Source organism: Dreissena polymorpha, chromosome 1 (assembly GCF_020536995.1).
Source record: "Dreissena polymorpha isolate Duluth1 chromosome 1, UMN_Dpol_1.0, whole genome shotgun sequence".
In the NCBI taxonomy this organism is placed as follows: Eukaryota; Metazoa; Mollusca; class Bivalvia; order Myida; family Dreissenidae; genus Dreissena; species Dreissena polymorpha.
This window is the reverse complement of record NC_068355.1, coordinates 96,437,006-96,448,247: the sequence shown is the minus strand read 5'-3', so window position 1 is coordinate 96,448,247 and position 11,242 is coordinate 96,437,006. Positions and strand designations below refer to the sequence as shown.

At 36.8% G+C, this 11,242-nt stretch overlaps 1 protein-coding gene across 2 annotated transcripts; it reads right to left on the bottom strand.

Annotated features, from left to right (window-relative positions):
- Positions 1–6,462: 6,462 nt before the first annotated feature.
- On the bottom strand, positions 6,463–10,828 carry LOC127841726 (uncharacterized). 2 transcript variants are annotated; one of them, XM_052370770.1, is made up of 6 exons: positions 10,565–10,828; positions 8,813–10,285; positions 8,520–8,603; positions 8,105–8,387; positions 7,793–7,960; positions 6,463–7,073 (listed from the first exon to the last, which is right to left on the bottom strand). In XM_052370770.1, the coding sequence occupies exons 2-4, from the start codon at positions 8,864–8,866 to the stop codon at positions 8,124–8,126; spliced, it is 402 nt and encodes a 133-aa protein (XP_052226730.1). In that variant the 5' UTR covers positions 8,867–10,285; positions 10,565–10,828; the 3' UTR covers positions 6,463–7,073; positions 7,793–7,960; positions 8,105–8,123. The 2 variants fall into 2 exon arrangements, with proteins under 2 accessions (XP_052226730.1, XP_052226738.1); XM_052370778.1 differs by having other exon boundaries at positions 6,463–6,968.
- Between the last annotated feature and the right edge of the window lie 414 nt (positions 10,829–11,242).

Below are 11,242 nucleotides of genomic sequence, written 5' to 3'. Positions count from 1 at the left end.
AACTCAAGAACGCTTCGGCCTAGGATCATGAAACTTCATAGGTACATTGATCATGACTGGCAGATGACCCCTATTGATTTTCAGGTCACTAGGTGAAAGGTCAAGGTCACAGTGACTTGAAATAGTAAAATGGTTTGAGGATGATAACTCAAGCACACTTAGGCCTAGGATCATGAAACTTCATAGGTACATTGGTCATGACTGGCAGATGACCCCTATTGATTTTCAGGTCACTAGGTCAAAGGTCAAGGTCACAGTGACTTGAAATAGTAAAATGGTTTCCGGATGATAACTCAAGAATTATTACGCCTAGGATCATGAATCTTAATTGGTACATTGATCATGACTGGCAGATGACCCCTATTGATTTTCAGGTCACTAGGTCAAAGGTCAAGGTCACAGTGACTCAAAACAGTAAAATGGATTCCGGATGATAACTCAAGAATGCTTACACCTATGATCATGAAACTTCATATGAATATTGATCATGACTGGCAGATGACCCCTATTGATTTTCAGGTCACTAGGTCAAAGGTCAAGGCCACAGTGAATCAAAACAGTAAAATGGTTTCCGGATGATAACTCAAGAATGCTTACGTCTAGTAGGATCATGAAACTTCATTGGAACTTTGATCATGACTGGCAGATGACCCCTATCGATTTTCAGGTCATTAGGTCAAAGGTCAAGGTCACAGTGACTCGAAACAGTAAAATGGTTTCCGGATGATATCTCAAGAATGCTTACGCCTAGGATCATGAAACTTAATAGGTACATTGATCATGACTGGCAGATGACCCATATCCATTTTCAGGTCACTAGGTCAAAGGTCAAGGTCACAGTGACAAATAACGTATTCACACAATGGATTCCACTACAACTGACAGCCCATATGGGGGGGCATGCATGTTTTACAAACAGCCCTTGTTTTCTAATTGAAATCGAGGTCAATTTTACACAAGGGGGTTAACAATACACATTTTGAATTGTCTCCCTTTATCAGACTTTTTCAACTGAAAACCTGGTTTTGTGACAATTTTGTCCCTTGTTTTATTTTGTTTAAACTAATCGGCCAATATATTAATATTTACAGTAGAAAAAAAATCGTTCCATGTAATTTCATTGAGTGCCTTTTACACTGAAATTCCTGACGTCCTTTGATGCTTTGCATCAATACTTATCTTGTTTGTAAATGTGATACAAATTATAGATTACACTAAGGCTATCCAATCTGTCCCATTCCACTTATAATAAGTTGTATTTCTTTCCACAAGCAATACATGTATTAATTTAGCCTGCATTTAGCAAATTTTATGAAAAACACGTACCTGTAGCACAGGACTTGTGCATAAGACGGCTACATGCAAAGCAGGCAATTCCATGTTGCCGGCAGCGGATGCCACGGGAACATGCTACACACACGTTCATTGGGATAAATACTTAGAAATTAATTTTCAAGTTTCATGTAATATATTAAAATTATCACAATATGAAAAATGTTTTAAAGGCTTGATATAACATAAAGCTTTAGCTAGTGAATTTTTTTTACATATAATTCAACAGTACATGCATATTTATACACCTTCTTAAAGTGGACATCATAAAAACAAATCTGATTGCCTTTAATAACTCAATGCATTATTATTATAGCGGAAGAATCACGCAGAGACTGTGGCAAATGGTAAATACCTGTCACTCATAAATCCATAAATCCCATAAACATGCAAATTATCTCCCGGAGTTGACAGCCGCTGTAGCCAAATTCCTTTTCCTGTTATCAAGGCATATGTGAATGTTTTACAAATATTTAATCTGGGAATCTGTTATGATGTGGCTTAATTAGCATATTTCGGATAACAATAGAGGGGGTATTCTGTTGACCTATTGGTTCATTTATGTACCCAGAAATTTTAGGGTATCTTGGGGCTTCATTATTGGGATTGCCTGACCGTCGATTTGGATAGGTGGGCTGTGGTCATTGTATATGTAGCTTCTGCTCCTGTATGGAGTTAAAGGATAGGCAGCATATTTGTTTATGTTACATCTCATCCCAGTTGTGCGACAAAATTGATGAACTTATCCAAGATTGTGGTTCATCTCTAATGCCGTGTTAGTGAGTAGAGCGCTGTCGTCTGCATAACATAAGGACTCTATCCAGTCTCCCTCTTCTCGGCCAAATTTGTATCAATTTACCTGACTGGTTAGTTCAGCATGAAGCGGGTCCATTGCAATATTAAAAAGCAGTGGGATGAGTGGGCCACCTTGTTTAACACCCTGTCTAATCGGTAATTCATGGGTGGATCCTCGTTCAGTCTTAACTGATGTCGAGGCCCCTTTGTATAGGTCTTCTACTATCCTTATGAAGTGTTGGTCTGTAGTGAACTTTTCTAGTACCGCCATTAGGTGACGGCCGTGTGAGACCGTGTCAAAGGAGTTTTGCCATGTCGAGAAAAGCCACGCATAAGGGATTTCGTTTTTTCTTGTCATCGCTTATGGTCTCTTATAACAGGTATCTATTTTCGTTGCAACCTGCTGCTTCAATGAATCCTCTATGCCTTGCATTCAAGGGACATAGCTTGCAAGCACTCTTTTTTGATAAGCAGCTTGTGTATAGCCTCAGTACAACCGATGATATTGTTAGAGGACACCAATTGTTGACATCCTCTTGATTTCAAACTCCTTTTGGTAGGAGGATCGATCGATTGCACTTTACTAGTTGTGGGACTTTACCTTTATCAGGAAGATGTTGAATAGGTTTGTCAAGAAATGGCCTTGTGGCTCTTTGTTAATCAGTCGGCCCAGCTCTATTCCATCTGGGCCTTAAGCGGTGTCTTTCTTCACTCTAGAGAATGCTTCAGTGATCTCTTTAGGGGAAGTCAACAGGTTGTGATTCCCTGCCCATATTCTTTCCATTTTTAACCAGGTTTTCCAAAGGAAAAAAGCTGGTTATTAGATTGGCGAATGTCAGCGGGTGGGTGGGCTGGCAGGCAGGCGAAACAAGCTTGTCCAGGCCATAACTTTGTCGTTCATTGTGAGATTTTAAAATCATTTGGCACATTTGTTCACCATCATTAGACAGTGTGTCACGCAAAATAATTACTTCGATATCTCCAAGGTCAAGGTCACACTTAAAGTTCAAAGGTCAAAAATGGCCATAAATGAGCTTGTCAGGGCCATAACTATGTCATTCATTGTGAGATTTTTAAATTATTTGGCACATTTGTTCACCATCACCGTACGGTGTGTTGCACGAAAGAATGACATCAATACCTCCATGGTCAAGGTCGCCACGACTAAAAATGGATTTATTTTGAAACAAAGGTGGTTAATTATACACAATCAGTTCAGTTTGAGTTGTCTCCCTTCATCAGACTTTCTTCACATTTAAAACCTGGTTTTGTGACAATTGTGTCCCTTCTTTCTCTTATTTTTAAAATATCATCTAATAAATGACCACACCCCACAATATTCCCCCCCCAACACACACACAAAGAAATTTTATTTTTTTGAAACATTGTAAAAAACACAAATATTTATTTTTAGTTAATTTTGAAAGACCATCCCACCCAAGCTATTGCTATCAAACTCAAAATATAATCTTTTATAAATAGTTTTTTATGTCTTTACAAATGTTCAATTAATTGTGGAAAACATACCTGAACTCAGAATGGTCAATAATGTACCACTTCTTTAAAACATGAGCGATCAATATGTTTCAATTATGGTCCTCTTCCAGTTAGAATATGACTATATTATCGTTACCTTATTGAATATGAACAATTTCCCCATGATGGCTTACGTTTATACTGTCGAGCACTCGAAAAGTCAAGCGCGCTTATGACAGCTCTTGTTTAACAATTATTCACTTGTCTAGTTTATGTTTATAAAGTTGCATAAACATTTTGTACTGACAACAACAAAACATAATTGAATATGTAAACTTCTGATCATTATACTTGAGTGAACTGTATATATTTATGTTATATGTTTTGTATGAAGTTTTCTTTGTTAGCGTGCATTTATATTATGAATGTTTGAAATGCTGAGCCAAATAAATCGGTATACTAGTTAGTATGGACGAAGTGAATATATTTAAAGACAGTAGCGAATCAATGATCAAATTTGGTAGCCTTGAGCTTGCAATATGACATGGAATATGTAGGAATTTCACTTGAATGCCATCTGAGGAATATATGTTTTGCAAACAAACTCATGTTTGAAATTTTTAATATTGGTTACTTAGCAGCCAACTGGGATGTGATTCCTTCAAGTATCAGTACAGCTGTAGTCTTATTACTTTTTAAACAGTCTCACATTGCATCACATGCCTTCCGTTTCTGTGAAAACTTTGGTATAATGATGCTGATGTGTTTTATTTTTGGGCCAGGCTGTTACCAATAAGGCGGGAACAATCTGTCTCTTCAATATTTCAAGGTCATACAATGATTGTATTTGTGACCATACCATAAACTGCAACCATAAAGTTTCCAACCACATTGGTTGGCATTTCATTTAACATGTAAATGAGACATCATTTCTAAGCAATTACAAATATTTGACTCACATAATGAATTGTTTTCATATTTTATACCCCCAATATATACTAACATGGGGTATAATATAATGGCTATGGACGTTATATCAGTCTGTATGTCGTGTTCTTGTGTTTTTTTTCGGTTAGCTGCTTTACGTATCATTTGAACTTTAGGACCTTCACAGAAAGCTAATAGAATTTAAAAGAACTTTATCGCCAGTAGGTCCAATTGAATTAAATAAAATTATACATTGGTCAAATTGAAAGAAAGCCCCATTAAACATTGACCACACAGCACTTCGAAATAGTCAGAATACTTTGAACGCATTCGCGATTCCCAACAGCTCTCTTTGTAGAGGCGTAGCTGTGAAAGATCAATAATAATTACATCATCAGCTATGATAAGGACAGCATATTCTGGGAAAAAGATTTATTAATAGTTTGAAAACGTTAATTTCAAATCAGTTCTATTCAATTCATTATGTTTTATAGATCAATTAAACAACTGTGTATTTTCTGTATTGTATTTGACATTTGTCATGATTCTGTAAATAAATTGTGAATGAAAACATGTATAATTAACGTTAAACACGATCATGATAGAGTGTAAAGAAAACGAATTAGTTTGAACCTGCCATTTGTAAATGTTATATTATTTCTTTGAAAATCACTCTAATGCGTGCTTGCTTATTTTGCATATTTAATAAACTTTTCAAGCAGAAATTACAGAGCCACTTCAGTGCACATACTATGTTTGATAATTCATTCGTTTGTTGCATATTATTTGCTGTTTTCAACACATATTAGGTCATATCGCGGAGATTTGGTTAAGCTTACCATGTGTTCATGGGCGAACTCACGTATTCAAGTGCTCTTACGACAGGGGTCCAGCTATTTGCTCATGCCTACTTTCGAGAATCAACATGAAATTCCGTTCTTAACGGAAAAACATGCCTTAGCTTATTGAATTAGAGAAAAATGAAATCAAAAGGGAAAAATGATATGTTCATGCACATGGGCATGTGAAATCACATCTGTACACATAACATCATTAACATGGGAAAGGAAACAACGAAATATCAAGTTTGGTATGATATACATGTGTCATTAAAGAGAATGGTGTATAATTAAAGAGCATGTCAAGCTTTGAATAGATCTGCTGAAACTTGATGTTATAACTCACAAACATTTTACTGTAACAGAATGTTTTTTACGATAAGTGGTACAGAAAATACACGCCAAATATCTTTTTAAAGATATTTTTTGTTTAAAGTTATTCCCCTTTAGTTGTTATTATACTTATACCTTAAATTACCGCGTATAGCGCGCAGTGTTTTACCCCTTAATTTTAAATTAAAAATCTTATGCGCGTTATACATTTATACAACGCTATCCTGGCTTTTAAATTGTTTGTGTTTTTACACTTCTTCATTGATAAATTCTGATTGGGACTGTTGTCAACATAGCAGATAGAAGGCAAAGGTAGGTGTGAACGACGTCTTTAATGTGGGTAACGGTAGGTGTGAAACGGAGTCTTTTTGCACTTCTTAATGATTGCCAGCATTTACTGAATAAGTTGTGCCACGACTTGTTGAGACACTAATTGACATTTGAGACACTAATTGACACTTGATGAAGTGAAAATCTGCAATTGCATTCTGTGTGTATAAATATTTAACATTCAACAGAAATGCTTTAAAAATTTGTTTGCAATCATCTGAACGACGCATCTGACATTGACGGAAGACCACTCTAGACGACGGCAAAAGAAACACAAAGCCTTCCCAAAAAGACCCCAAAGCGTACCGAATGAACCGAAAAAGACCTTAAAGCAAAAATATATACAGTGAATGTACAAGCACAGTGACATAATTTATATAACAAAATATACATTTACAAGCAAACATTTACAGACAATATACAGTCACACTAACAAAATTCAACATAATTACATAATAATATTGTTAAATGTGAAAACGACATAAAACATGTATGAAGTTGTTTTTGCTTGATTGCAAAATATGAATAATTTCAATTAATTTCAATTACATAATAATATTGTTAAACATCTTAATTAAAAAATATACATAATTTATTACAAAATATACATAATTTCAATAACATAATGATATTGTTTAACATGTATCAAAATGGAGTACCACATAAAACATGTATGAACTTTTTTATTTTCTTAATTACAAAATATACATTTACCAATAAAATACAAACAATATACAGTCAACATGACAAAATTCACCATAATTTAAACTTTATAATAAAATTTACATGTACATAACGCCAGCACAACGCCGTACACTTCACCTATCTTGGCCAGGAACTCGGAGGTGGTGCATTCTTTTGACTTGTCCCAGTTGGACACCAGGGACTTCTGGACCTTTGCAGCTCACGTTGTGGTTATCCAGTGGAGGTTGCTGCCTTCAACAAGCATCCGCACCATTTCAGATTCTTGTCTCGGATGTGGAACCAGTCGGTAAAAACCAACTCTGCTACGAGCTTATGCATTCAGGAAGGTGCGGTATCCTGGAAATATAATATGAGCGACGTCCTCCTCACCACACCCTTCCGTAAGGATGTTCTTGGAAATGGTGCGAGCGGGATTGAAGACGCTGGTCTTTGCTGATGCTTGGGCCGGAGGATTCAATACAGGTTATTAGTTCCCTACCGGTTTCACTGGAGGGAACTTGTGGTTTGCACTCCGTCTGTCTGTCTGTCAGTCAGTCCGTCAGTCAGTCAGTCAGTCTGTCAGTCTGTCTGTCACACTTATCTGGATCATGCAATAACTTTAAAAGTTCTTAATATTTTTTCATGAAACTTTAAACATGGATTGATGGCAATATGGACATTATGCACGTCATTTCATTTTGTTCGTACATAAACAATTCTGGTTGCTATGGCAACAAATAGACTAGAAATACTGCTAAAAATGGTGGTTTTCTGGATCCTGCGATAACTTTTAAAGTTCTTCATATTTTTCATGAAACTTGAAACATGGATAGATAGCAATATAGATATTATGCACTTCATTTCGTTTTGTTCCTACGTCAAAAATTCTGGTTACTATTGCAACAAATAATTTTTTTCTGACAATTGTGGAATTTCTGACAATGGTGGAACCGGTAGGGGACATATATTGCTTGGCAATAGTCTTGTTAAAGATATAACATCAAAACGTTTTAGCGCACTTGATCGGATAAACACATAAACACAGGATAAGGCCTGTGTTCATAGCAAATCATTACCTTAGAGTACACCCGATTTTGAAGTTCTTGGTCTGGCACTGCAGCATGCAAGTGCTCCCTGTTCTGGACAAAGTTGGCACCTCTCTGGCTGACGGTGACTGGGCAACGTAAGGCTATGCTGCAAAACAAGCATCGCCAGGTCACTGTCCCCGACTTCTTGTTGTCAGTCTGAAACAAATGATATAACAACATATGCTAATTACAATGAAAGTAATAATAAAAATACTAAAAATAATCAAAAGTTATTTTGTAGTTATAAAAGACAAATATTCGAAATAATAATTAACATTTTTTAAGAAACATGACTTGTACCTTTACGGAATGGCATAGCCTAGGTTTGAAACGAGTATGGGATGTTCTTGCTGGCTGCCAGCTCAATTATGGTGTAGGTGACGCCCTGGTCCTCGAGAACTGTCTCTGACAGCGCCACATTGAAGCTGTCCTCTTTGATGGGTTCGACTACGTCGATAACGTCTGTTATGTCTAACTCCATGCGGATGAAGTTCATGTCCCCATCGGAGAAAAGGTCAGCAGATTGAGTTGTCGAGTCTATAACCGGGTCGGCAGGGTCAGCAGATTGGTCGAAGTCGTCAATCTGAAACACAGTTTAAACACATTGTTGCAAGAACAGCGAAGGCAACATCTTTTAAAGACGACAAAATTAATTCATAAATTTCGATAAGATAGTCACCTCATACAACATATGATAAAATACAATTTAAAAAACCTCGTCATGAGTCATGTGCATGTCGCATACATTGTCGTTTGCGAATGGATCAACCACTCCGTTGTCGATGACCGGGCCACCCGTCTGAAACACATTTTAACATACTTACACATATTGTTGCGAAAAAGCCAAGGCCACACTTCGTTTAGTGTAGAATAATTAATTTTCATTGCTAACAATGCTGTCTCACCTTTAAGGTAAAAAAAATCATGTTCAAATGTATTGTTTTCACAACATACGTCATATAATTTATATTAATATATATTTAAAAAGTATTGATTAAAATCACATACCTCATCACTAGTTACAGGCATGTCGATGGGGACACTCAACTCTAGAAGTGGCATTGGGCGATTGTCATTGTTGTCATCAACCTTGGGAACTGTGGCCTATGTAGAAATTGTGCCATGTAACTAGACATGCACTTCCAAAATTTTGTTCTTCGGTCTAAGTGATTATTTTTTAAGTAAAGATGATATTATTACTTTAGTAGTATTGAATCTTAGGAACTATAAAATCACTGTCGCCATAGACACTTAGTACTGGTACATGTATTAATTTGAATATAAATTTGAGACATGCGCAGTAAGTATTTTAATTTCAAAGTCTTTCGAAAAGATCAGTTGTCAAGTTAGCGAGTGACTATATTGTATGTGTATACCTGTTGTTCATAACAAGTTCATTTCAATACAATATCACACTATTAAGATGCCTTCGTATACGTTTTTTTTATGCCCCCAGATCAAAACTTTAACCAAAACTTTAACCTTCTTCATAACTTTTGCAATATTGAACATAGCAACTTGATATTTGGCATGCATGTATATCTCATGGAGCTGCACATTTTGAGTGGTGAAAGGTCAAGGTCAAGGTCATCCTTCAAGGTCAAAGGTCAAAATAATAATTCAAAGCGGCGCATTAGGGGTCATTGTGTTTCTGACAAACACATCTCTTGTTTTACAGTTGTTTTTTGTTTTGTCCACTACCGTTGCAGTTATAGAGGCTTCTGATCTTGGCAGCAGTAAATCAATCCGGAAAAAGCTGCTGCACAAGATGAGCGGCAAAATTTCTGGAGAACCCCAACATAGCACGGATGGACCTCAAGTCCACATCGGAGATCAACGCCCGTGTGGGTAAATCAACATCTTTGGGTCCTGTTAAGTCTGAGAGTTCTGTTGTTTGGGGTCTAGATGATTGGTTGAGCATGCCAATCAGTGTTCCCATCATCAAGCGTACCTCCCCTAACTCGGTGGTAAGTGCATGTATGGCTCTTGTCGGGGCTTCTGCATGTTGCAGACTCCTGTCCTGTACTCTCTGCATAATCCTAATGCTGTTAACAACCTGGTTCATTGCCGATGTCAGGCTTCCTGGAATGGCATCGCTCCGTGCAGATTTGCCGTCATCATTGGCGTTGTTGATTCTTTAATGGCAGTCGTTGTAGTTGGCATTGTTGCTTCTTGAATGGCGGTCGTCATCCTTGCTGGCATTGTTGCTCCTTGGATCATGGTCGTCATCATAATGGACATTGTTGCTCCTTGGGTGGCGGTTGTCGTTGTTGCTGGCATTGTTGCTCCTTGATTGGCTGTCGTTGTTGTTGCTGGCATTGTTGCTTCCAATTCATGGATGGTGGTCATCGTCATCATCGATGGCAATGTTGTACATGTAGTTGTTTCCACCATTAAGTCGTGGATACCAAATCAGTTGGTGGCTGGGTTGTGGCAGTCGCTGGGAGAATCTTCAAAAGGACAGTCGCAGTGGGCCTTTGTCTGTAAAGATTGTTTTCTTATAATGTTTGCGTAAACATTCATATTGTAAACTTATGATCGGAAATATGATTACTGTTCTCAATTTATATGGCTATAGATGTTTGGTTTGTATTTCATCTAAAAGAACAGTACGATTAAAAAATTAAAAAACGCTTGTGACAAAAGACATTGTTGTCAGTTTACAATTTGATTAAAAAAGGAGAGCCTTAAATAACGATGAATAACAACGACTTTTTGTGGGTAATTCATTATATATTATGAATAATGTTTACACTATACCATCTGCTTTGAAACTGTGGGGGCCAGTTTTTTTCCATGCAATTTCATATTTTTACCCTCGGCTAGAATTTCGGTAACAGCCACTTCTGCCATTCTGTCCCATTGAACACTATAGGCCTGCCCTACTATCACCTGAAGTGGGAGATATACAAAATGTTATATTAAATAGTGTATGTATGATTTCTATAAAAAATAATATTTTTATGCCCCCGGATGGAATGATCAGGGGCATATTGTTTTTGGCCTGTCTGTCTGTCTGTCATTCTGTCATTTGGTCCCAAAACTTTAATCTTGGTTAAAGTTTTGCGATAACTTTTGCAATATTGAAGAAGCAACTTGATGTTTGGCATGCATGTGTATCGCATGAAGCTGCACATTTTGAGTGGTAAAAGGTCAAGGTCATCCTTCAAGGTCAAAAGTCAAAAAGATAATGTTGCAAAGAAATAAGCTTTAAAAGGGATAACATTTCTAAATCTGCCAAATGATATATTGAAATTTTATTTCAAAGCGGCGCAATAGGGGATATTGTGTTTCTGACAAACACATCTCTTGTTTCAATAAATATAAATTGTGTTACTGTGTAACACTGCTGGCTGTCAAAAACAAGGCAGCGATAGTTAATATACGCCTATCACAATGACGATGGGTATAACAAATTCGTAAACATGTACATCATTA